At 39.4% G+C, this 25,655-nt stretch overlaps 1 protein-coding gene across 3 annotated transcripts in view; it reads left to right on the forward strand.

Moving 5' to 3' along the window:
* The window catches only part of DROSHA (drosha ribonuclease III), a 70,652-nt gene extending 61,892 nt beyond the window's left edge, over window positions 1-8,760 (forward strand). For all 3 annotated transcript variants that reach the window (XM_063162328.1, XM_063162307.1, XM_063162317.1), the window contains 6 exons: window positions 1,155-1,296; window positions 2,263-2,345; window positions 2,460-2,563; window positions 4,455-4,547; window positions 5,346-5,392; window positions 8,326-8,760. In XM_063162328.1, coding sequence (XP_063018398.1) covers window positions 1,155-1,296; window positions 2,263-2,345; window positions 2,460-2,563; window positions 4,455-4,547; window positions 5,346-5,392; window positions 8,326-8,456 — 600 coding nt within the window. In that variant the 3' untranslated portion in view covers window positions 8,457-8,760. The remainder of the gene's footprint in view (window positions 1-1,154; window positions 1,297-2,262; window positions 2,346-2,459; window positions 2,564-4,454; window positions 4,548-5,345; window positions 5,393-8,325) is intronic.
* The last annotated feature ends 16,895 nt before the right edge of the window (window positions 8,761-25,655 follow it).

The following is a 25,655-nucleotide window of genomic DNA, read 5'->3' on the forward strand; positions in this document are numbered from 1 at the left end:
TATCTGCTTCATACATCATTGGCAAACAAATTATGAACATACTGTTCTTTGTTTATCTGTTCTGAGAGATGAAGTATCAAGTGCAGCAAATAAATCTTGATTTTTCATAAGCTCAATTGATGTGCTGGAGCCAGGTAGCATATAACTTGTATCTAATAAACTGAGCAAATGTGATATGGAAGACAAAAAAAGGGAAAAAAATGTGTGTGCAGCGTCTCAACTCTAGATTGCACATAAACTGTGGAAAAGGGAGACATTCTTTACTTCTCACTCCTACCTCTTGTAGTAGCCGTAACTTCTTTAATGCTGTTCCATTTAAAGCAAAAAAGCAAGCAAGAAGGAAAAATGCTGACCTCTCCAAAGGTTCAGAAATTCTCCCTAAAATTCCAAAATACTCCTTTAAGCTGTGTGGCAGCTCTACGTCTTTGTTAGAGCTCTATGTTTAAGTAATCTATCTGGAGCCAAGGTTTTTTCATGACACATCCTTGACCTTGTCATATATGGAACACATTAGGCAGACCTGTGTCCGGGATGCATTGGCTCAGCTGTGCTGCCTTCTAGCAGAGCAAATAGTGCATACAGGCTGTCCATCTGTGTATTTTTGTCTTTGGCCAAAGGAATGGAGCAGCTTCCTCATCTGCTCATTCTCAAACACTGAACTATCTTGCTTTAATGTGTATTTGTTTGAGTCACCACCTATTTATTTATTATTTGGTGGACACTGGGGGCTGTTCCATGGACTCCAGGATATTGTTTACTTATTCTTTATGTGGGAAAATGTATACAACTGTGTATTACTTAAACTAGAAAACTGCAGATTAGCTGAGAAAGTACAGGACTCATGATGACATGGAAGGAAGCTCACAAGCAAGCATTTTAAGTGTGTGACATATATACAGAAGTTATGTGTCCATAGAATAAGTAAAGATTGGTGAGAAGAATTGAAACAGAAAGAAAAATCACCAGCAGAGTGACAGAGTGTGTCTCTATATAAAACACTTGAGATGCCCTGAATCTAAATGTCAGTAAACTGAGAGAAGTGAGAAACCTCAAGGATAAAAGTAACTTTTTCTCCCCAGCTCTCCTAGGTTTTGTAGTTTGTTATTGGTGATTTTTACTAAGGGATTTTTACTAAGAACTTCTTTCTTTTGCAGCTGTTGAGAAGTTCTTTGGTGAACAACAGGACACAGGCCAAGGTGGCAGAGGAGCTGGGCATGCAAGAGTTTGCCATCACTAACGACAAGACAAAAAGGCCTGTAACTCTTCGAACTAAGACTTTGGCTGATCTCTTGGAATGTGAGTTAATTTGGTTATAATAACTTCATACTTAATGACTTCCTTTTCCTTGGGGCTTGTTTAAGAAAGCCATTAGAAATCCCCTAAATCGCTATTAAAAATGTATGTTCAGGTTTCCAAATGATTTATACCTATACCTCTGAAAGCCAGATTTTTGAAGAGTAACCTAGATTTTTGAAGTCTGTATAAAAGCATGAAGAAGGCATAATTGCAGATAGAAATTTGAAACCGTAGAAATTGCGGGTTCAAGATGACCAGGTCAAAAGCATGTCTTCAAAGTTAAAGCTTATATTCTGAATTGAGCTATTTAACAGCAGTTTCAGTGTTTCATTAGTATGTTCTTGACACTGTTGGAAGACGAAATAGTTAAGCAGGTGAATAGTTCTGTGGTTCATATGTTTGCATTTGAGGAAGTTTTAAAATGGTCATTCCACAAGAGGAAAGGCTGCATGGAAATGAAATTATTTTTAGTCAATTTTTGGAAGTTTGTGCTGCCTTCTTTCCCATGAAATGGAAACAGTGATAAATATTCTACAAAGAAAGTTAATCCCTGTCTTGTGTATTTTGTTGTGTTTTGCAAGCAATTCAGACCACTTGACTTTTGCAAAATCCCATAAACAAATGGAAATAGCACACAAACAGGAGTGATTTATATCTAAATTATTTTATGGTACCCAGTAGTGATTTATTTGTAAGTATTCATGGTCTCCTGGTTAAAATGTGAGATTAGAAGCAGAGTGTTGTTTCTAGCACTTTAAATGACTGGGTGGATTTGGGAAAATCACTTAATCTCTTGGTCAACTTGATTTTTTTTTTCCCCAAGTATGCAGGATAATACCCTCATCAGATCACTGCTCTGAAACGTAATTGAATATGGCTTTAAAGTACCCAGTGATACTTGTTTCTAAAAGTGCAAGCCAATAATGCTCTCCTTGGAAGAGTGACAGTACCTTTTTTTTCCCCCAGCCTTTATTGCTGCTCTGTACATTGATAAAGATTTGGAATACGTTCACACTTTCATGAATGTTTGCTTTTTTCCACGGCTAAAGGTAACATCAGTCAATTTCCTACTTTCCTGCCACTGTATTTTAACACATTGTGGCATTGAAACCCTTATTGCAATCTCTCAAAATCATAAAAGCATCTTTGTGGACTTCCTACAGGAGTTTATTTTAAATCAAGATTGGAATGATCCTAAATCTCAGCTTCAGCAGTGCTGCTTGACTCTCAGGACAGAAGGAAAAGAGCCAGACATTCCTCTCTACAAGTAAGAACAGGCCCCTTATAATTATAAAGCTAATTATAAATCTTCCTTGTATATGGAGCAAGATGTGCTCAGTCACTCTACATTTTCCCCATAATTTGCTTTGCTTGTCATTACCCAAGCCCTATAGTCCCTTGACCTGAAGAAGGAAAATACTGTTTTCTAAGCCTTAGGTGTTTAGGCCATTACAAGGAAGAGTTACTGAGCATTTTACCTTTACAGTTGTAAGGGAAAAATAGAGTTTTTATTTTGGAGTGGAGTATTTAATTGGCATAATTCTTTATTTGTTTTTTCTTTTAATGTAAGGAATGGCAGTATTAAATGAAAAGAGTTAAAGAAATGGCTGTTTTGTTATGAGGTCAAGATATCTCCATTTTCACTAGTATATGAAGTTTCTTGATATTATTATACAAAAATAATAATACCTTATGTTACACTTGCTGATTATAGGCACTGTTTCACATTCACAGTCAGGCACTGAAGGGCAGCACAAGTTTTGGACATTTTTGCTGTGTGGTTCAGCTGGCAAATGTTCCTGTGTTTAATGACAAAGAGCTCAGGGCAGTGAACCTTTTAACTTGAACACCTAACTTAGCTACCTGAAACTGGGTGGGATAGATCTCCCTTTTTACTTCCAGTTGCTAAACAGTGTGATAGCTGCTTCAAAAAGATAATAAATAATAAACCTTAGGCTGTATATTGCATCCATATCCATTCAATTACTGTAGGAAAGTGTGCAATGTTAGCCTCAAAAGAAGAGATAAAGGCTATGAAAATTCAAGGTTTGTGTTGTTGGGATTATTATATCAAAAAGATATGAAGAATGAAAGTATAAGTGCATCTGTCCCAGGTACTGAAGTAAGGTTTCCAATGCAGTGTAGCAGTTTAGTGACAGTGACACACACTGCACTTACAAGTGCCCTCCCCTTAACACTGCAGCCAGTGCTCTGCAGGTCTGACTCCTCTGTCTCTCTGTGTGAGGGTTCAGGGCTTTGTCTTGGCTGAGGGGAATGAATTCAATAAAAAACAATTTCCCATTTTTGTAAAAACCACTTAATATCAAGTACCAAATGTTTGTTTTGTTTTGCTGTGATGATAAATTGATTTTTATAGTACAGCTCAGACCTAGTATTACACTCTTATCTTCCTATTATCTTGTTAAATTCCTTTTCTTGGGGTTATCTGTTTCACTGCAGTCAGTACTATTGCTTTTAAATTTAGGGTAGGTTTTATTTGCTCTTGTCACAGTGCATGGAGGGATAGAGTGCTTTAGTTAGATACTTTAAAAATTGATGTGAAATTTGTGCTCTTTCTGAAAAGAAACAAGGTAGCAGACAGAACTTGATCTGAAAGTGGGGAGAGCTTTGGGACAGCCGTGAGAAACTGCAAAAGAAGCAATTCATTGCACATCTAGAGAATTAGTTTTTCCCTTTCAGATGGTTGTTGATGTATGTCCTAGACTTCAGGTCAAATGGAAAGTTTGTTTTGTCACAAAGTAACTTTTCAAAGCTGATGGAAAATTTCTTTGTACTTGATAGTTCAGTGTAGAGAACTGCCATGTCTAATACAAAGTCCTTACAAAACCTTGCTACCTGCAAAACTCTCAGGGACTAAACTTCTAGTGCACACATAATTGTATTGGTGTGTTTACTTGCAATTGCACAGCTATGCATAATTTATTACTTTATTGCAAGTGATGGGATCGATATAAATACTGTTCTGGTAATCTCTGGGTTAGTGTGATCTATACAGACATCCTTCAACCCTTGCTCTGTGTTTTGCATTAATTGTACTATATATGTATTGACCAGACTGACAGTTTGGTGAGCTATGTACCACAAACAGATTCTGTGTTTTAATCTTCCCTGCTTGAATAAAATATTTCTTCTTTCAGGACCCTGCAGACAGTGGGACCTTCTCATGCCAGGACATACACAGTAGCTGTCTACTTCAAAGGGGAAAGAATAGGATGTGGTAAAGGTCCAAGGTATAGTAAAAAATTAATCACATGGTGTTAGAGTGTGGTGGTGTCCAAAATTACTAGCAGTGGAGGTAGACTGTTGTATGGTCTGCCATAGGAAAGGAAAGCTGTAGACTCTTCTTCAAACTTCTCTGCTTTAGGAATACCTGAAGGGTTCAATGTTGGTATAATTTTGGATCTTATGCTCTTTTTGGTGAATTTGCCTTCAAGGTGGCTGACAATGCTAACTATTTGTGGCTCTTGGAGTAGTAACTGCAGAACAGCTTCCAGGAAATAGTGTCTTTATCTTGGTATTTGCTGTTGGATTACTGTACAACTTACCGTGGCAAGTTAAGAGTGCCACACTATTAAACTTTTTTTTTTTTTCCTGAGGTTACTACTTCTAGGCATTTTGGAATGGTTCTAAGAATTCAAAGACTTCAACCATGAACCCCAAAACCCTCAGTTTATGCTATCAAATCTGATCTTGGTTATAAAAATATCACTGTTTTTTTTAACATTCACACATCTATGGTCTTGTTCCTTTTTTTCTCTCCAGTAAAAGCAAATGCTTTAATGAAGAATGGACTGGAATATTTTGTTAATATTAATGGTCTAAGTCAAGAAATATTCTACTGGAGCTGTAGTACTATTGCTCACATATTTATGGAATGGCTAATGTATCATACACTCTGGGACTTAGAAGCTGCTGATTTTCCAAAAAGTTTCATTACAAAAGCGTAACTAATGATCCACTTTGTCAGAAACTTTAGTTTATTCTGTACAACTTAGATCTCATGTAACACGTTTTTGTTTTGCTTTCAGTATTCAGCAAGCAGAAATGGGAGCTGCAATGGACGCACTTGAAAAATGTAAGATATTGGGCAACAGAGAATTTATAGTTTATTTCCTTGTTCTTTAGTGAGGCAAGGTGCAGCTTTTGTGGGGGATAAGTTTTGAACAGAACACATATGTTAAGTGTTGTCAGCTTCTAAGCAGCAGGATTTTCTCTTAGTACTTTCAAGACAGTTTTGTAGCAGTTGACGTTAATACAATCTCAACAGGTATTTGTTAAAGGGAACTGATCAGCTGCAGGGGATGCAACTTCAAGGGAACCCTGTGCAGTAGTGTTTCATTGAGGTATTCCATGCTTATGCATTCAGTGAGATTAGACTGCATAGTCTCTCATGCTTGCCCTTTATTTCAGGGGGGAGCCAAGTGTGACCTTAGAAAATAAAATTTGATCCCAGATTATCAGTAGACTAGGTTAAAATCTGAGAGGCAGGTCCCCAACAATTTAATTTGGTATTTATCTGTCAGGAAGGGTTAATATCAGCTGCAGATCCAGGGATCTGTGTATACATCTCTCTAAATTACATGCTGCATAGCCAGCATGGGAGCAGTCCTTCATTGAAATGTAGTCTCAGATATGAATGAGTGTGTGCAAGCTTCTTATATTAAGTAACTTTGGTCAGTTGGGTTAAAGTTTCAGGTGTGGGTAACATGCAAGCAAATAGATTATAAGCATTTTGTGCAGCAGAAATTCTCTATTGAGAAGAACATGGGAAGTCCATTTTTTGCATTTCATTCAAAGGAGACACATACAGTTCCTCAGATGTCAAAGGTTTTTAATCTGTTATCTCTGCATCTGGAAATCTGAGGGCTTAAATATTTCAGAAGGCAATGAATCTGTGTTGTTCAGATATGTTTTTATATCCATCTGCTAAGCACATACTTCTCACTACCAGTAAATTTGACAAGTAGAAAAATGTAACTTCCCTTCTCCGCTGAGTATCTGCAAGATGTTACTGAAGTTTTCTTTGAGTGAGTTTTCTTGTGACAGTATCACCACTCAAGAGAGCTGTGAGTTTCACGGCCTATCAATCCAAGGACTTCACAGCTATCTTCTGACATACATATTTGTTTAAATACCATAGAACTCTAGAGGTCTGTGCTCCTGCTGCCCTTCAATTCAAAACAGAGCCAACTTTCAAGTTAGTTTCTCTGTGCCTTGCCAGTCAAGTTTCTTTTGGGATGGAGGTTACACAACCCTTAGGGGCCCCTTAAGGGCCCTGTTGTATTACGTATATGGTGGTGCAGTAGAGTTGTTTGGTTTGGATTGTTTGTTGGGTTTTTTAATGCATAAGTAGTTAACTTCAAGTGAAAGTGGTTTTCATATACGTATTCATATGATAGCCCTGATGAATTTATTATATGAGCTTCCTTCTTATCCTTCTAAACATATTAGAACAGGTTGCTACCAAGCTGAGTTCTTAAAGAATCATGTTACAGGCAGTGCTGAAAATCTGATTTTCATTTTATGAGGCACATGAGCTACAAAATATCCCAGAACTCCATTAAACAAAGCACTAGTGCTTTTAAAAACAACAGCAATTTAAAACCAATTTTGTTTAGATTGCCTTCTGGTTTAAATAAATATACTGTCCTATGCTCAAGTTGTAAATAATGATGAATAAACCTTTTATTCCTGTAGTATGTATAATAAAGGGCACAAATTTCACTGGCCAGTAAAACAAAGCAGTAGAAAGTTATTCTGCTCTGCCACAAACTCCTGCAGTTTTTGTGGCTTCTGCACTGCATTCTCTAGCTGAGAATCCGTGCTGCCTGGGACCCAGGAAAAGGAGGAAAAAACTTGGTGCCAAGGAGGAAAAAGCTTGATGCCATGGTGCTCCTCCCTAAGAAGCCTCAGCTGAATTCTCTCTCAATAGCTAACAAGAGAGAGAGCAGTCCTTTGCTGAGACATCTACCAAATTTATGGCTTTAAAGATCAGTGCAGTAACCTTTTGCATTCATCTCAGCCTGATCAGGGAGCCAGTGCTGATCCCAGAGCTCTGTGTGATCCCAGCAGGATTCACCATCAGCTGCAGCCTGTCACATACTCTGCCACCCCTTTGCTTTCTGGCTGGCTGGAGGGTGCGGGTCTCCACAGCACGGACACATGGGGATGTCAGCACCCTGGTCATGCAGAAAACATCACATTCTGTGAGCCGTGCACTAAAGTGAGAGCATTTCTGTTCACTTACATAAGCTGTTCTTGCAGTCTCAGTACTAATGTGTACCTACACATCAGCAAATGGACAAGTGCCTGAAAGCAGAAGCATCCATCCCCTCAGCTACTTCTCCATCACCTCAGCCCTGTCCAGTCTGTTTCAGGCAGTCTTCACTCATCCATGCTCTTAGACTACGCTAAGGCTGCCTTCTGGTACATAGCCAAGCATTAACTTCTTCAGGAGCAGACTCAAATGCATTCCATCTTGCTACACTATTACTTTCCTATTAGGATCCCTGCCGTAGTGTGGGGCATGTAGTTGATTCTGCATGGTCTAAAACAATAATAAAAATAATGGAAACATCTGTGCAATGCTTGAAACCAGTGGCTCATACTTTTCAGAGTGAGAGCAAGACAAAAAACCCTGACAGCATTGACAGTAGTTTCACATTCATTTTTCAGTATCAACCACCTGTTGCTAAGGGAACAGAATGTAACATCCAGGTAATACCTGGCCATATTGCCATACCAGGATTTTATATTTTGTTTTTGTGAGTATATTAGATTTGGTGGTGCTTTGTAGCAAGAGAAACAGATGTAAAGAAATCACAAAGAAACCAAAGTCTTATGAAACAGTCCTGGTTTACTATGTATTATAAGAAATAAATGAGTAAAAATGGGAACAGCATTGTTCCCCCCCTACCTCTAATAACATCAAAGTTTAAAACAAAACAAGTTGAGGCTTTCTCTGTTACCAGTTTGTTTATTAATGTAAAATATTTCTCCTTGTGTCAGATAACTTTCCCCAGATGGCCCATCAGAAACGGTTCATTGAACGGAAGTACAGACAAGAGTTGAAAGAATTGAGGTGGGAAAGAGAGCATCAAGAAAGAGAGTCAGAGGAGACTGAAGAAGCAAGGAAATAAAAGGAGGGCACAGAAGCAGTGGCATATTTACTTACTTAATAACTCTGACTGTGGCCTATGGAGACCTAACCTAGTTTCTTGCAGATGAATGAAGAGTGCCTGTTGATATTAAAAAAAAAAAATAATAATAATATCTTCCTTTAAAAGTGTGTGCAAATATAGTATTTCTTTAGTTTGGTTTTAAGTTTGGCTTTTTAATAAGATTTGGGTTTAAATCCTTTTAATTTTTATGAAAAGTTGTTGATTATTTTTATTCTTTTTACTGTCTTGTATGAAGTAATAAAGTATTAATTTCCAAAGCTAATAGGAGGAAAGGCTGTTTAACAATTGTCTCCTATGTCTAAGTGCTGTGTTTTCAGTGACCAGCCAAGTTATTGCATGAACTCTGCTGTAAGGGGGACGAAAGTATTATCAAAAACTGATTCAGCTGAACACTTAAGCATGTACTTTACTTAAGTTTTGCAGCTAAATTTATTTCTTGAGTCTGCTAAACCAGAGCTTTAAAGTTCAGGCCCTTTTTACGGAAAATGGTGCAGTAATTAAAAGGAGATTCTTAGTTTTGCTTTGAACAATGGATGTCACATCTGAAATGTGGCGCAGATGTGTGTGGAAGATTGAGTAGGTTTTTTTTTTTTTAATCACTGTTATAAGACTTGAAGGAGAAGATAATTATGAAGCAAGAGAATGGCAGTTTTTGTAGAGAATGTACATGTAGTTTACATTAACAAGTTTAGTTTCTTTCTGAGCTTCTTGTTCTGTCAGGCTGGTGTCTAATTTAATGGATTTCTTTGACAGGAAGATACCAGTGTGGCCATTACTGTGAAATGGTATATTAGAAGCTCTATATGGGTGCTGTTGCAGAGAGATTCCTTGAAAACAGTTTTTGTCAAAGGAAGGGCAGAATTTATCCCCAAAGTGGTGTGCAGTTTTAAGTCACCCAGTTTCCTTGGGTTTCTTTGGTGTCTGTGGCTTGTATTAGACAGACAGATGTTTCTTCTATAAAAGCTCTGAACAGCACCAGAAATTAAAAATCCACTGTGTCTGTTGGTATTTTTTCCCACTGGTTATCAGTGTTGTTTGTTCTTTTAATTTTCCTGCTTCAAGCCATTCATTTCCATTAAGCTGGTTCTCAGTTAATACACTCCCTTGGTAGGTATTGTGGAGTCATTTTTCATCTTTCTTTTCTGATAAGCAAAACAGATTGAACCCTTATTTTCCTTCGCTGCGCATTTTCTTCCTGAAAGAAGAAAAGATCCTTTTTGGCCAGTCATTTAAGCATGTCCCACAGCTGTATGTGTTAAAGTGTGGGGCAACATGGATGCACGAGTCTGGCCCAAGGAATTCGTGCCAACTCACGGAAGAAAACTTCTGCCTGATGGCCACTCTGCTCTGAGCAGCTTCTTCAGCAGTGGTTCGAAGCACCTCTCTGTAGGTGTGGGATGGACATCAGGAGAAGCACTTCATGCAAAAGTGCCAAATGAAGCTGAAAAATTCAGGCTGCACGAATGTCTTCCCAAAGTTTCATTTCTGAACTAATCAATATGTGTATTTTCAGAAGCATATCTTTCTACACTTGCAATGTGAGATGCACTTAAATGGAGGGGGGGGTTTACACTTGAGCCCACAACACTACCTCACTTCTTCCAGCTCTATGATTTGCCTTTTCCTAATGGATTGATGCTTAAAATCCATTTCAGAGGATGAGAGAAAAGAAAAAAACAAACACATTCTCTAATTTAGAGAGTGATAATAGTGGAGGGAATAAAAACAAGGTAAAGGCAAGGAGCTGCTCTCTGCTGAATGCTGCTGCCATTTGACTTTTGAGAAATGATTGTAACTTCTTTTAGCTTCAGTCGGTAAATAGAAAGCTGAAATGCTTCTGAAGAGTAGGAAGCTTGAAACGCACCAGCAAGTCCTCTGTCCACAAGACTTTTGTATTTCAAATTCTTTTGTATAATTGCCCATCTGCTTCTAGCAGTAAATGAAATGGTGCGGTGCCAGAGGGTCAAGTGTAATTGTGTAAACCATTATTTTATTTTTCCCTCTTAACTGTGACCAGTTTCATATGTTTCATGAATAGAAAATTACTTCATTTTCAGGTGTATGATTGCTTAGCAAATTTCAGTGTATTTGACATCACCCAAGAACCCCAGTGGAATTGTTAGTTCATAGTTTTAACATTACTTTCATTATTCCTATATACAATTTCACTTTCCAGCTGTAAGAAGAATGCAGTCTTATTCATAAATATTTTCATTAGATTGGATTGAATTTATCAGGCTGTTTTGGGGGAGGAACCCAGGACTGTTCTTTTTTTCTTCTTTAACCCAGAAATTGCTTGGAAAAAACAAACTTTTAAAAATAATTCCTGCATTCCAGTTACTGCAGTTAATCAGTTTTAGGCTTTCCTCAATAAAGTGTTGGTGGTAACTGTGTTTTTACAAGTGAGCTATTTTCCCTTTTTTGCTGTGTAAGTGTGGGCTAGGAAGATTGCCTGAAGCAGTTTTGTTTTCCTTGTCTTCAGAACAAAAAACAAAAGGTAAAAAGAAATCCTGTTTCCTTTATTCAAACCGCAGTGTCTTTTTGTGTGTGGCCTGTCTAACAGCAGTGGCTGTGAGTGTTCCTGTTGATTTCAGGAGTTGTGTAGAATGTGAAATGTGAGCACAGTCCTTTACAGCAGCCACCAAGGAGGGGAAGCCTCTTCAAGTTGCCTTGGTAAAAATTATCATTGTGCTCATGCTGATCAGTGGAACAGCTGTAGCTCATAACTAGGCAGCTGGTGCTGCTCCTTTGTAGGTGTGAGGGGGTCTCTGGTTTACTGATGGAGTCAGTCCTTTTTTGCTTCAGAGCCTGTTCTCTGTTCTCTGAGCTTGATGTTTTCTTGCAAGATCAATTGACTTGAGCTGGGCGCAAGTAGATGAATAGAGAGCAGGACTGGGATCTGTGTGAATCCAAAAGATCCTGTGCATATCTTTATTGTGAATATGTGCAGAGCATTGAATAGAATTGTAGCTGATTTGATTGGGGATTTCAGCTGACATAAAATTCATGATGTTATTTGTAGACCCTAAGTTTGCTTTGTAAGATTTCAGTTTCTGGAAGATTATTCAACAGCCGTACTAAGAGAAACTTGGTCTCTAAGATTGTTGTAAACATCGTTGCTAATAAAGTTTCCCAGAAAATACTTCAGGCACAGTTGTTACTTGCTAAAACAATTTGGAAACATCAAAAGGCAAATCCTGATCATCTGTCTCCCTACTTCAAAGACTCTGATTATACAGGCTACATATTTAAATGAAATAAGTGGTTCACTTGTAAAAAGTTTCTTTTTGGTGGAAGTTTGTAAAGCCCTGTAAGAGCTCAGGGAGTTGTTCATCTGCATCATTTACCACTGTGCATTGTCTTTGATGAGGATGGTGTTGCAACAGAAATTTCTGTGACCCATACATCCACGCTGCTTCTCCTCCTTCCTGCCCACTCCCCACATCACAGATTGGCATTCTCTCTGAGGCCCTAAGATGAAATCAGCTGCATGCTCCAGCTGTGCATATTTCTCTGTCCGTCAGGGAGCAGGCTTTCCTGAGAGGCCCTTTCCTTCACCTGCCTGCTACAGGTGACAAAGGGAGCACCAACTTGCACCCAGAGTCTTGCTAAGTAAATATATTTCCCTTTGCCTCAGTCATCGCTGCATTCCTCAAAAGGGTTTCAAAGCCTTTCCTGACTAAGGGAATAAGTGATTTGCCTGTGACTTACAATACAATCGTACCTGGAAGTGTCAGTCTGTCGTTTTGTTGCTCTTCACAGCAGCTTTGTGGAGGGACCATTTATTCTGTTACTAAGAGATGAAAAGGATGAAATTGTCACTGGGGGCCAGGGCTCAGGATGTCTGTGGGAAGGCAGTGATTCCTCATCCAGTGGATGATTTAGTCTGTGGCTTTGGCACTTTCCTTGCAAGCCTTCTGTGATTCTCTTGCCACGCCTGAGAGAGTCTTAAAGGGAGAAAAAAGAACTTGGCTGTGCAGGCTGGGCACTGACACCCTCATTGCCTTTTCCTGTGGAGACTTGGAAAGCCATCAAGAAGACTGGGGACTCTAGTATAAGATACCAGAGTCCAAACTGTGTTGCTTGTACACCTCTTTAGAATAAATAAATAAATAAATAAACAAAACCTTCCACTTTGAGCAAACATTTCAAAAGTCATCCATTAGCAAGCGACAGGCTCTTGAGCTGAGAAATTGTGAACTTTTGCTGGTGGCAGAAGCATCAGTGGTCCAGAAGTGCTGCTGCAGTGATGGGTGGGTAAGTGTTTGTCACTGGAGATAGCTTGTTATTTATTTAAAGATGGGGATGATGGTCAGGGGAACCCATGGGACCCCACTGATGCTAGCTCAGCCAACATTTCTAAAATAAGAAAATAAAGTTACTTCTTTCTAAAAAAAAATAAAGTTACTTCCCTGCAGGTTTCCTCCTTCAGTCATTTAGTCTGTCAGAACAGTTCTGACAGGGTGACCAGGTTTTGCTGCCAACTAGAATTACAATTCAAGTATTGCAGCTGTTTCCAGAGGGATACTTGAACTGACAAATAAAAAGCAGCCATTTCTCAATCCAGCAGCATTTGAAAATACTAATACTATTCTGTATCCAATTATAAGTTTCTTTTTTATATTAAAAAAATTAAAATTATGTAAGGTAAGAATTTTTAATGATCTTATTGAACAAGTCATTCTAAATTGTTGCTCTTGCCTTTGTTCCTGTGATGAAAAACGTCAAAATACATGTGTCTTTAAACTTTATCATTAAGAAAAATTAAATATACCATCTGAAGGAAAAAAAAATCTTTATCCTTGGTGTTTAAAATTTCTGTCATTCAATGCTGCTGTCTGCTTCCTTCCAAAACCCAAACATTTAAAATGTGTGTTCCACCTGTCAGAATGTGTCAGATTTTACAACCAATATCCCAGCTCAGTTGATGTCTGTACATTAACAATCAAAATCAATCTGTAAGTTATTGCTTTCTAGTTTTTGAACCAGGGCTTGACCAGACATCCAAAATAGTGTGACACTTCTTACCTTATAAGACCTCAAAACTTTCAGAGAACTCAATGGCTTTAGCCCAAAACAGGTTTTCAAAGCTTCCCATTACCTTTGTTCCCATTGCTTTTATTTTAATTATTATTATTTTTCGATGTTTTCATTGTTTATTTGTTCTTAATGTGATCTGTAGCACTATTATCTTCTATTTTAAGGTTCCCTGCCCCTTACTTCTGCTTAGCAGATCAATGCCTTGCTCACTGAGACTAGAAAATAAATGACCTTGAACTCTCTGCTCTTGCAAGTCACACCTCAACACTTATATCAGAAATCAAGTGCCCACAGCAAGAACAAAAACCTTGCGGCACATCCGTGGAAACAAAGTACTGAATCTTTCCAGTACAATTTCAGGGATTCTGTCAGACGTTTTAAGAGAGGCTGTGAATTCTTGAGGCATGTAGTGATGTACTTTTTGCAGCTTATGTTGTGAATTTATGCAATTGGATTAAGTTTGGCATCTATTTCAGCTGGAAGCTCATAAATGGACATTTATATGTGTAAGTGAGGAGGGAGAGGTAAGAAAAGGCAGAACAGATGCTGAAAACACTAGAAAAAAAGCTTATTTCAGCACTGACTGCTGAGAAGCAGATTGATTTGGATAGAAAAATGTTAACTACTTTCAAATACAGACTGAAAAATATGAGGTTTCACTGTAACATAAATACAATTCTGTGCCATGTGCTTGGGAAAATGATGGCTTTAAAAAATGCATTCCGAGTTAAGTTTTATGCAAAGCTAGAAAATAAATCTTATTGGTAAGATATAGCAAATCTATTAGAAGTGAGACGATAAAATTTTAGTATTTTAGAGATACAGAGGTGAGATGTGATCTAGTAAATTGCGATAGTTTTCTAGATTTTAATTAGGAACAGAGTTGAATATGTGTGTGTTTGGTGTAAATGCAGTTATGCATGTATATATTTATTTACTTAATGATACATCTGAAGTTTTCACTCATTGCAACATAACACCTTTTTACCAAGGAAAGAAAAAGGCTTCCCTGTGGTCTATTTTTAACAGGTATTTGGATATTGGTTTTATTGAAGTAGTGTCCAGAGATCTTCACTGAGACTGGGGCTTTTCATGCCAGCTGCTATGAACACAAAATGACAGGCAGTCCCTGACCCAGAAAGAAATAGAAAGGAAGCAATGACTTACTCAAAGTCACCAAACAGGTCAAGGGTAGAAATGAGAACAAAACCTGAATCTGTCGAGTCCCAGCTGAGATTTGTCCTCTCCTCGTACTGCACACTTATTTACAGCATTGAGCTTTAGATGTTGTAGTTGGTTTATATCTGCATTGATATGGATATTTTGAATTTCATGCACAGCACCCTAGAATGGGGATTTGCCTAATCTCCTTCATTCTGAAAGCTTATAAAAGCAATTTTAAAAAGTGAAGGAAAACTCAGGTCCTGCATGGTGGGAGCTTCTCTCCACAGCCAGCATGCTCACATTTGCTGCTGAGCTCCTGCTGTGGCAGCTCGAGCTCGTAGCTCCAAGGCCCCTGCTCAGCACCTCGGGACAGTGTGTGACAGCTGTCACTCAGGTAGGAACAGCAGCATTGTCACGTTGTGTTGGAGCTGAGGTTTGGCCCTGTTGTACACACACACAGGAGAAAGCAGGTCTCCCTTCTGCATTCACAGCCTGCTGCTAATGCCTGTAGTTTCTTTAAGTCTGCATCCTCACCAAACTCATTAGAGGTTAGTATGACTCTAAGCACAGGATACATTTCCAGCGTGGTGACAGAAGGAAATAAACATGCAAACAGCTGTGCTCTCATCTGTGAAAAGTACTTCGCTGCAAAGTGCCTAAGTTATTTCCTTGGTTCCTTGAAAATTAATTGTTTGAGAGATTTTTGGGTTGTAGATAGGTAGAGGGGGCTGTGAGTAAACATCACAAAAAGAGAGAAGCATCCCCTCCTCTTATTCTTGTGCTGCCATGTGTACTGGTTGCTGCAGGAGGATTGGTGGCTGCTGGCTCCAGGGCAGTAATGGAAGGTGGAGGTGTGGGCTGGACCATGATCCTGTGCTGGGAGTGTTGTGTGCCAGTACCAGGGCTGGTGGGAACACATCCTGTGCCTTTTCAGCTGGTGAGAAGGCAAGCAGAGGAATGAGAATGGGTTTTATCCTGGCCCTGACTGGCAGAAACTGGTGAGATGGTAGTGAGAGCTAGAAGTAGAAACAAGTACTCAACTCTACAAACTGTTGTTAACCCCTGACCAAAACACTATTTCCTGCAAGGCAGTGAGGAATAAGGCTGTGGATGCCATGGGACAGAGAGAGAGAAATGGCAAGCATTTCGCAAAGCAGCTTGTGAGAAATTTTAGGGAGCTGGAAAGATGTGATAACCTGTTGACTATAAACAATTTGCAGGTGCTGTTTTTCTACTTTATTTTTCTGTTCCTCTCAAGGACAGTGCACAAGAAAGATGCTTCTCTTAGTTAACCAGTAGAATAGAATCTATCATACCAGTCTATAAAAACCGTGTGGTTCTTTTGAATAAAGCCCTCTTTGCCTTTGCTACGACCCTGCCTCTTGCTGTTCCTGCCCCGACCCCGGCACACGAGTGACATAAGGCTAGAGGGCCAGAGGTCTGTACATGATCAGAAGGGATCAGTTCCATCAGCTGCTGTTTCCATACTGTTTGGAAATGGCCTATCTCATGGATTCCCATGTTTTGAGGGGATTTTTGTCTGGTTCCATGCATACACCCATTGTACAGGCATATGTGGGCACATGTGTGTATGGAATGAAACACAGGAGAGCAACTGTGTGGGGGTGTGTGGGTGTGTGCAAAGAAGTTTGGGACTGTGCAAGTGTGGAAATGAAGCAGGCCCAGAGAGACAGCTGCATGACTCCTTCCCCCCCCCCAGGCAGATCTGTCATTTCTGGCTCTCAGATTGGTTTGTTTATTCTGTTTAATGATGCTGACCTTTGTGTTGGATAAGTTGGCCTGTTGCAAGGCTAGGATTTGTGGCCTTTTGGGACTTCAGTTGTTTGGAAGACTGAGGATATTTTTTACTACATCGGGTCCTAAGAGAATGAATTCTGATGACCCAGCTGCCCTGATAACTCATTTGCCCTTTACCTTTTGACGGACAAAGTGACTTCAGACTTAGTCATATGTTAGAGACTGTCTAAATTTGAAGAACATCCTTTAATAAATGATGTCCTATGGCAAAGAAAAATTCCGAGTTCTTTTGAGAGTTCCTATTTTTACAACATATTGATATGCTTTCTTGGGGAATACTAATCTTGAATTTTCAGTGTGAGTTTTAGAAAGTACTTATTTGGAAAAGTAGGAAAAGAATTTGGATACACTGCGGGGAATACTGCCTCAAAATGTATTGTCTTCCTAGAGAGATCTTATGCCAATGTTACTTTACTGGTCTCTGTATGAACAACCCGTTTATTCAGAAATTGTCCCCAAATCTTACTTGATTTTGGCCCCCCCCAATCTGATTCCATAATCTATTTTAGCTAAACAAATTATGCAGGATTAGTACAGAAGTGTTCACACATGAGATGTTTTACAGCACATCAACCAACAGCTTCTTCTGTTTTCCCAGTCCCTAGAATTTTAGTGGTCATCGTCCTGCAATCCTTATGCCTAAGATTAATTTTAAACACACGACTGTCTCTCTCTGTTGAGCCGAGCACATCAGCTGGAAGTGGGAAATCATGTTGTTTTCACTTGTCATCAGCGGCAGCAGCCCTGCAAGCTCTGCTGGCGGCTACAGCTTCACTGCCAGCAGCAGGAGGGTCATGCTGGTCACAGCCCAGAGACCCCCAGGCTGCCCAGGTGGCCCTGGAGCTTGGTTGGCTGTCACATAAATGAAAGAGCCAAAAATCCTGACCCGTTTGCTTCCCCCTGGCTCCACTGGTCCTTTTGGGAGGAAAGCAGGGAAGGGGCAAAGAGAGATTGTAGTACTTTTCATGGTAAGTTAAGCAGCACTCTTTCTGACTTCTCACAGGAAAGGGTTCTGCTGAGTAAGAAAGTGCTAATTTCACATCGTTGTTTCTCGCAGTAGAACTATGCTGTAAGTACCAAGCCCGAGAGGAACAAGAGCATAGTCAAATTAATGAAAAATAGGTTATGATGATAAATTATTCAAGTGGATAAAATTACTTTGGATTTGGAAGACACTGAAACTTAAGGGCCAGGTCCTTTTCTGGTATAAAAAGATTCAGCTTCATCACTTTCAGGGAAACGGAGGAAATTTACATGATTCAGTTCAGGATCTGACTGTGACTGGCAGCATAAGCAGTCATTTAAAACTCAATGGCATATATTTCATCTACTTTGGGTGACAGCCATAAGGTGAATGTTTTAAATTCTGAAATGGCATAGCCTTTCTTTTGAGATCAGTGGTGTGATTTTAAAAGGGATGAGATAAAAGCTGTGCCTCTCCAAAGGCACATTTTCTCTGATGTTAAAGGAAACAATGTAGAAATATTCCCACTAAATAAATCATCAGGGACTTTCAGAATAGATCACATCCTTATGTCTTAAAACTTGTAATACAACTGAAGTTGTTCACCTTAACTCAGTTTCTTTTGTTCAGCAATTTTTCCGTACAAGAAGGCATGTGTAGAGAAGGCAGGTCTGAAGGAGACACCCCTTCAGAAGAGGTTCCAGTGAACAGAGACAAAGGAGCTCCTCTTTTGGCTTCCAGCATGGCTCTGTCAGAAGTTTAATCTTTCTTAATCCCAGCCAAATTTCTGAGGAGGTGATATTGGAGAACAGATGGAAGGCTGTTATTCTGCTAAAGGTGAACACCAGCAAGCTGTGAGTGTACCTGGCTCTTCAGAATGGCTTCTGTTTTTTCAAGTGCTTTAGCCACTTAAAAAATGTGCTGATTTGGGTTGTACTGCTCTAGGCTGAATTTTCAGTGGCATTTTCCCTCAGTTTACATGCATGTATGCACGCAGAGGGGTGGAGAGCACAACCAGCTGTTAGAGGCCATGTCTGAACTTGCAGTCGCTTGCGCCTGTAGAAAAAACAGAATGCTCCAAAATCAAGAACTTCTAGTAAGTTCTTTTATCACACTAAACTCGGAGGCTGAATCACATCCTACCAAGCAGCAGACACTGAAGTCATAGCTACGGCCCCCCTAGGCCCCTGCTGTGATAAGTGCAGAGAGAAAGCCACGTCTCCAGAGACTAGTTCATGGCTTAGGCAGGATGAATCACCCCCTCTTGTCTGAGAAGCAAAGGGTGACACCTCTTTTATCTTTCTGAACAGTCTAACGCCCATAGTTATATGAGCTGAGTCTAGGTTTTAAACATTTGTGGCATATAGCTATAAGACACAAGTGCTCACATTAAGCCAGCATGGCATGGCCTTCTTAACACTTTGCATAGCCATTGCTGTGAGGAGAACACTTCCTTATCCCCAGATGACTCTTTCAACCATCCCCTTATGTGCAGATGTGAAGAGGACTGACAGTTTCTCCAAAGTGAGAGTATTTTCAAATGTCAAGAAGCTTTATTTTTTAATGTGTTAAACCATATAAATTCCCCAGCTAATATAACTCATAAATGAAATGAGACTAATTAGTAGGAAAGTAATGAGAGAGCATTTACAGAGGTCACATTCTGAGGTCCAGTCACAGCGATGGAAAATGTGGGAAAGGGGTAAAAACTGCAATCTACTTTGTTCCTGTAGCACTGGCATTCATAGTTGTTAATTAACCCCAGCAAGGGCAACTTTAGAATGGCAAAATAAGGAGGAAAATGTTAAGGGATTATGAACTTTGTCTTTCCTTTCTCTCCCTTTTGTCTTCTGTCAGTGTCCCTGGGCAGGCACGAGCTCCTTGCTGCCTAGCCAGCCTGCCCTTGTTTCCATAGCAGGCCTATGGCTCTGTCCTTCTTTCTCTTTGCTGCAGCCACACTGTAGGAAACTCTGGTTCAAGTGCCTTTTCCAGGAAAAACTCAAGAGCTTCTAGGACACCACAAAGTTCTTTTGGCACAGATCACCAAAGTCATGTGGCTGCCCAACTCCTTTTTTAAATGAGAGTCTATCACCCATCTGGAAAGGCAGAAAGAAGCACTTCTTGACTTTGGGAATTGGAAGGGTAAGTCTGTTATGGGTGTTTGAGCACACGCATACAAAGGTATGGAGAGTTGTGTGAGGACTTAAAGCAGACCGTGGGATTGGAATACCATCTGTGACAGCAGAAGTGGAAGCTGTTGTACTGACTGCACAGTGAAGGATCCAAATGGCAAATTTATGTTCAGGGTTACTTAAGCTTGAATAGAAGTATAAGGTCTTTTTCTTAACACATCTGAATCAGTAGGGTCCTTCCCTTGACTTTAATGAGCATCTGTATTGAGCTGAAAGTCGAACCTTGAAATGAAACCTTGGCTTTCGGGTAACTGAGATTTTAAAAGCACGAATTTACAGTTTGACAAAACATCAAAGAGATACTGCTGAGGAAACAGCATCTATACTTCATGATAAATCATAATGTGCTTAGCAAAACACAGAGGTCTCTAGGAGGAAAACGCCTGTTGAGAGCCATATTGAATTAGGGTCATCCATTTGCACAGCTTTTAACAGTCACCCACACCTGAACAGCTACAGGCTCTCTCAGAACAAGCCAGAATTCAAAACATTTGAGGCAAGTGCAACTGAAGGAGCAAGCATTCAGTGCTCACTGCAAAAGCAACATCTGTGTCAGCAGAATGATTGAAGGAGCTGGATGGAAAGGGAACAAAATGATGAGAGGAGGAGATGCCATGGCTGAATTAAAACTGCTGAGAAGTCAAAAAAGAAAAAAAAAAGAATAGCACTGATGTCAGCTGTCACAAAAAAAAAAAAAAAAAAAAAAAAAAAAAAGAAAATATGAAATAATGAACAAGCAGGCACCATGACAAAACAGGTATGCTGCAAGCAACACAATTTAATCACTGTGCCAATCTGAAGTTTACCAGGTCATTGTGGAGAAAAATCACTCACAGAGTGCCAGAGAGCATTTTCTTCTTTGTTTCCTCTCAAGACTTAAATTTGTTTCCTCTCAACTTTAATGGATGTGTTCTCTTCATCTTTTTATTTTTAGTCCAGCCTTCTTGGATATGTGCATTAATTGCACCTCAGTTACCTTTGAATTTTTCACTAGCCTAATTACTCTTAGAGTTTTGCTCATGTTTAGGCTGAACTTTTTCTTTCTTTGTTTATGGCCATTACTTCTTTTTCTGTTGTCTTCTGAGACTTGGTGTAATTTCCTTCCTTCATTTACATTGTTACCTTGAAGATATTTACAGGGAATGTTCATTTTCTTCTTTAGGTTTCTCTTTTCCCCTGTGTCGATCCCCTCAGTTCCTTTCTTCTTCCTTCTCTCTCCCTAATTTGTATGCTCTCCACCTCTTATTACCAGTACAGCTAACATTTTGACTAATTTTTCATGTGATTTTTTTTTTCTTCATGTATTTAAGAGTAATAGCTAAGTAGCAGAACTGACCTTAAAAATCTGTGAGGGACATTTCCATAAAATATACTGGATAGTGTCTCTTCTTCATGCTGCTTCTTTCAATGTCCATCAGCGGCAAGCTTGAGTTGTTAAAAGCCACAGTTACACACACATACACAAATAAATATCTTTAGCCTTCATTTTTTGCAAGTAGGACTTTCTGTTCCCATTTCTTTAACAGTCACTGGTGCATATCTTATATTCAAGCTGCCCAGACCTGCATGAGTTCTGCATAACTCATGTACAAATGTGAGACTGGTGCGTGCATTTGAACAAGCAGAGTCTGTGCTCAGCTAGGAAAGACTGGAATGGCATTCAGTGGGACTGTCCTCCTTCAGATGCTTCTGGGATGCCAGTCCAGGTTTACAGGCTTGCATACTTTCAGTATGTAAGTGTATATAAGACCAGCATGTACACGTCTAACAGGGTTTTCAGAAGTGACTAGGGAGGTTGAGCTCCTCATTTCCTGATTTTACTAGTTTACACCTGAATTCTTTCATATGTTTGCTACCTATAGTTTGCTTAGGGATGGGAACTGCCATTTTCTCCATGCAGTACTGAGAACAGCAGAGCCCTGCTGTGAGCAGCTCCTCAGCAGCACCAACATGACTGTACCGAACAGCAGCAAAGCAAAACCAAAGCAGGGCCCAGGGTATGTGCAGGGGGAATTAGCATGAACTAGAAGGAGCCAGGTAAAAACACACCACAGAACAGGTTCATCTGATGATGAGGGAGTGAAGAAATGAGGATCAGAAATATCTTAGCACTTTAAGATGAGGTACTGTCTTTCTGTTCTTTGCAAACAAACATTAAAAATACTTCAAACAAAGAAAGGGGTTGGATGCATAAAAAATGTTGGAATGTATTTTTCCTTGAAATCTTTGGCCTCACATTTGTGTATAAAAAATATCTAATAGACAGAGAGATGCAACCTGAGAATGTGTCTGTGCAGGTAATGTGGTGCCAAGGAATGGGAATCTCGAGTCTGTCAGAAAAAGAAGTGTGTTTAACAAGGCACAAGCTCAAGAAGATACAGTGACCCCTGTATACCTTTGCCCTGAACCCCCTGCTGTCACTGGCTGCTGTCAACTGGAGGGTTTGATTTCAACGTTGTAAGAAACCTTAGGCAATCTCACACAGTGCAAGTGAGAAAATGACAGTCCTGTGATGATGCAGCCAGTTTTCCTGATCAGCGTGATTGTATGAGAGCGCTGTACTTAGTTATATCGATTTGTCTCTGAGAGCTCTTTCTGCCACATAAATCTCATCGAAAATCTTTAAAAATCTTGCCCCAGAAGGCCACTATGTTATTTTTCTCTGTAAAAAGAAGCAGAGCCAGGAATTCATTTCTCAAAGTTTTAACTAGAGATGGCCATTTATGAGGAAGGTGTGAATTCATCTGTTTTACATTTTGAAACATCTAAAAACAGCTCTGCATTTCATGATTAACCTTTACTTCTAAGCAATGCTACAAAGAGCTGTATTTATCTCCTCTCCCTTTCTTTCTTGGATCAAGAGGTTTGAATAAAGAAAATCACCTTTCTTTTAGATGGGGAATTGGAAAGAGCATTGTGCTTATTGTAGCTCAAGCCTTAAGTACAATAGGCACCACATTAAAAAGATACTATTGGTGCCACTTTAGTTAAAAAGACTGATAGCGCTTCCCTTATGGAAGTTTTCTTTAGAGTGACTAAAATGATTTTGAAAATAAATAACCACTTTAAATAAGGACCAAGTCTTTCAACTCAGCCAGAGCTAAATAAGCTCAAAATACAAATTCACATTAAGTCTCAACAGCATTATCAATATGTTTGAGACATAAAGTGTGTCTTTATGCCTGGCAGACTCATTTCTTCTAATATATATATACAAGTGAATATGAGAAAATACAAGAAGTTTGACCTTTTTTTAACTTGACAAAACCATTTTTTTAAGGAAGTCACTCTTGAGTTTGAATTGTCTGTAACACAGAAAGAACCTGAACACCTACAGGTATGTGAGTTTTAGGCTGTTCAGGTACAGAATAGATTGCATGAAAGGGCTATAAATGTTTCATTAACACTAAATATTTGGTAAAATCAACTTCTCTTTTTTTCTCTTTGAGAGTATATTAAATTATTCCTTGGCTTGCTCTGTTGTTCGGCACAGAGGTAGTGATCTGTGCACATACTGTAATAGGAGACCGAGGACTTAATTTCCTTCTTCTCTTTTCTTCTAAATAAACTAACTCCAAGAACTTTTACAGTTAGGATGTGCCAAAGTGTCATTTATTAATTTAAACTGTGCAGCCTAGTGCAACTTAAATATAATTACTGTACATCAGAACAAAGCTAACTTCATAAAGCCATGACACGGCAAGTAACATCTGATTAGACAAGCATCCTCCTACAAGTGCAGAATCATTGGCAGCAAAGGATGGCACTGCATTAATCCAGGACAATAATGGCAATTAATGCCGTATTTACAAACTTGCTCCATTGGAGGGGACAGCTACAGGGCTCATTTTATTGAAACTGGCTTAATACAAAGTACTGGTGTACCACTCTGCATAAATGACAAAATTATGTTCTTCTTAATTTCCTATTATGTCCTAGAGCATATTCATATTTGTGAGTTCTCTCCAAATCTTTTTGCTCTAGGTATTCTTATTCTGACTTTATAGTAAATGACTTGAAGTTGCTACAGCAAAGAGATGAGAAGTCTGATGCAGTAAAGCAGCAGGGTTTCTGAGGCCTGAAACCAGCAGTGTCTAACAGTACATTTATTACAAGTGTGCATTTAGTCACAAGTACAACTCTCATACCTGAAGCTTATCAGCATATCTTCGCCAGTGTGGAAGTGCTTTTTAAAGTGACAGACTGATTAGAGTTTGAATCCATGTTCCAGACTGGAAGAAAGCAGTGCATGAATCTTGCCCAGACTGATGTACCTTTCTCACTTTATGCACCAGGACTAGTGCCCTTAGTTTCCCTGAACAGACAGACTAAATAATCACCATATGCAAAGAAATTTGAAGTCAGTTTCTGGGCCTCCAGGTTATAGAAGCCAACATCAGGATTTTTGGAGCAGTCTTTAAATCTCTGAGCTCCCCTTGATCCTCCCTTCCCCTGATACTAATGGTTCGGGTTTATGGGAGAGATGTAAATATGGCCACTAACACTTTATGACAGTCCAAGTTCTATTTCTGTCAGGAACAGTGTTTCTCTAGCTGCCCCTCAACACTCCTTTAAATTTCCTTCAGGGGCAGCCCTCTTTGTACTTAAGTGAGACAAACAAAGACTTTTGTGTCCCTCTTCCATGGCAGATAGTAAGGGAATGGAGAGGTAGGAAGAGAACACTAGCCGGCTGCTGTGTGCATAGGAAAAGGTTTTCATAAAGCTACTTTTTGGGTCTTCCTTTAGTGTTGGAGGAATGATATTTGTGTCTTTATTTCCTAAATTCAACACCCCTTACACCAAAAAAAAAAAAAAGTGCCCTATTTGCCAAGGAGCATAGAAAGTGTTCTGGTGGCCCCTAACTCACTGCTGTCCCAAAGAGATTGGGCAGTGGGAAGGCAGCCTAAATGGGGAAGTGTTTTTTTTCCCTTGAGTAATCAAAACATCATCTGGAGTTAGCATTTTCTCACTTCATCACAATATTAGCACCAGCAATGACAGGAGCAAATCATGCTGACAGTACTGGACATACAGAAAAGGACTTTTGGAGTTTACCAGTTATTAAAAAGTACTCAGTGAGTCCCCAGAACTGTCTGCATCAATGAAATGTGAATAGTTTATTCACACTTGCAGGGGTAAATCAGAGCATGGGCAAAGAAGCTGTCAGGATTTCAAAAGACAGGGGAAAGTAAGATAAGACAGTGCAACCATTAGCATAACAGATATACATCTATATATATAATATTTATGGTGTAAATGTTTATGGAAGTATGTAGGTTACCCAGAGGATAAAAGAAAGGAGATGCAAGAACAAGAGCTCAGTGAAATAAAAGTTTGAAGTTCAGCTTTGGTCCAGTTGGTCTGGAGGCTGGGTATGCAGGAGGGGTGACCAGAGCTGGCACAAAGCAAGCCCTGCCTCCAGGAAAGACATGACCTTGCAGTGGAGAAGAATTGAGAGAGGAAAGCAGACAGCTGACAGGGTTTGGTGGTGTTTTATCTGACAAACGAGGAGAGCTTTGTTTTGGTTTTGCAAGGTAGTGGTTAATGGGCAGTAATAATGGAATTCTGAATGTTTGGCACAATGTTATATATGTCATGACCTTCCTGCCACAGATCTTTGTTCACACATATTTCTTTTATTTCACACTCCACAGGAACAACATGTATCATCTGAGTCCCCTTTTGTCCTCTGCTGCACTTCGTGCTGGTCATCAAACAGTTAATCTGCATTGCCTTTCAGGAGTCCCATCTCCCTTCTGCCAGGATCAATGATAAAATTTTGACTGTGAAAGTGAGAGAGCCCATGGGCCAGATGGATATTTGGTAGCAAAACATTTGAAAGGCTCTTTTTGCAATAAAGAGCTACACAAAGTACTTGCTCTAAAGACGAACACCAATATCTTGTCTCCACGGTGTTTGTAATCAATATTATATTACAGGTTGATTAAATACCAAGATATTAGAGCAGTGAATCTCAAA

This window comes from Melospiza melodia, chromosome 1, assembly GCF_035770615.1.
Source record: "Melospiza melodia melodia isolate bMelMel2 chromosome 1, bMelMel2.pri, whole genome shotgun sequence".
Taxonomy (NCBI): Eukaryota; Metazoa; Chordata; class Aves; order Passeriformes; family Passerellidae; genus Melospiza; species Melospiza melodia.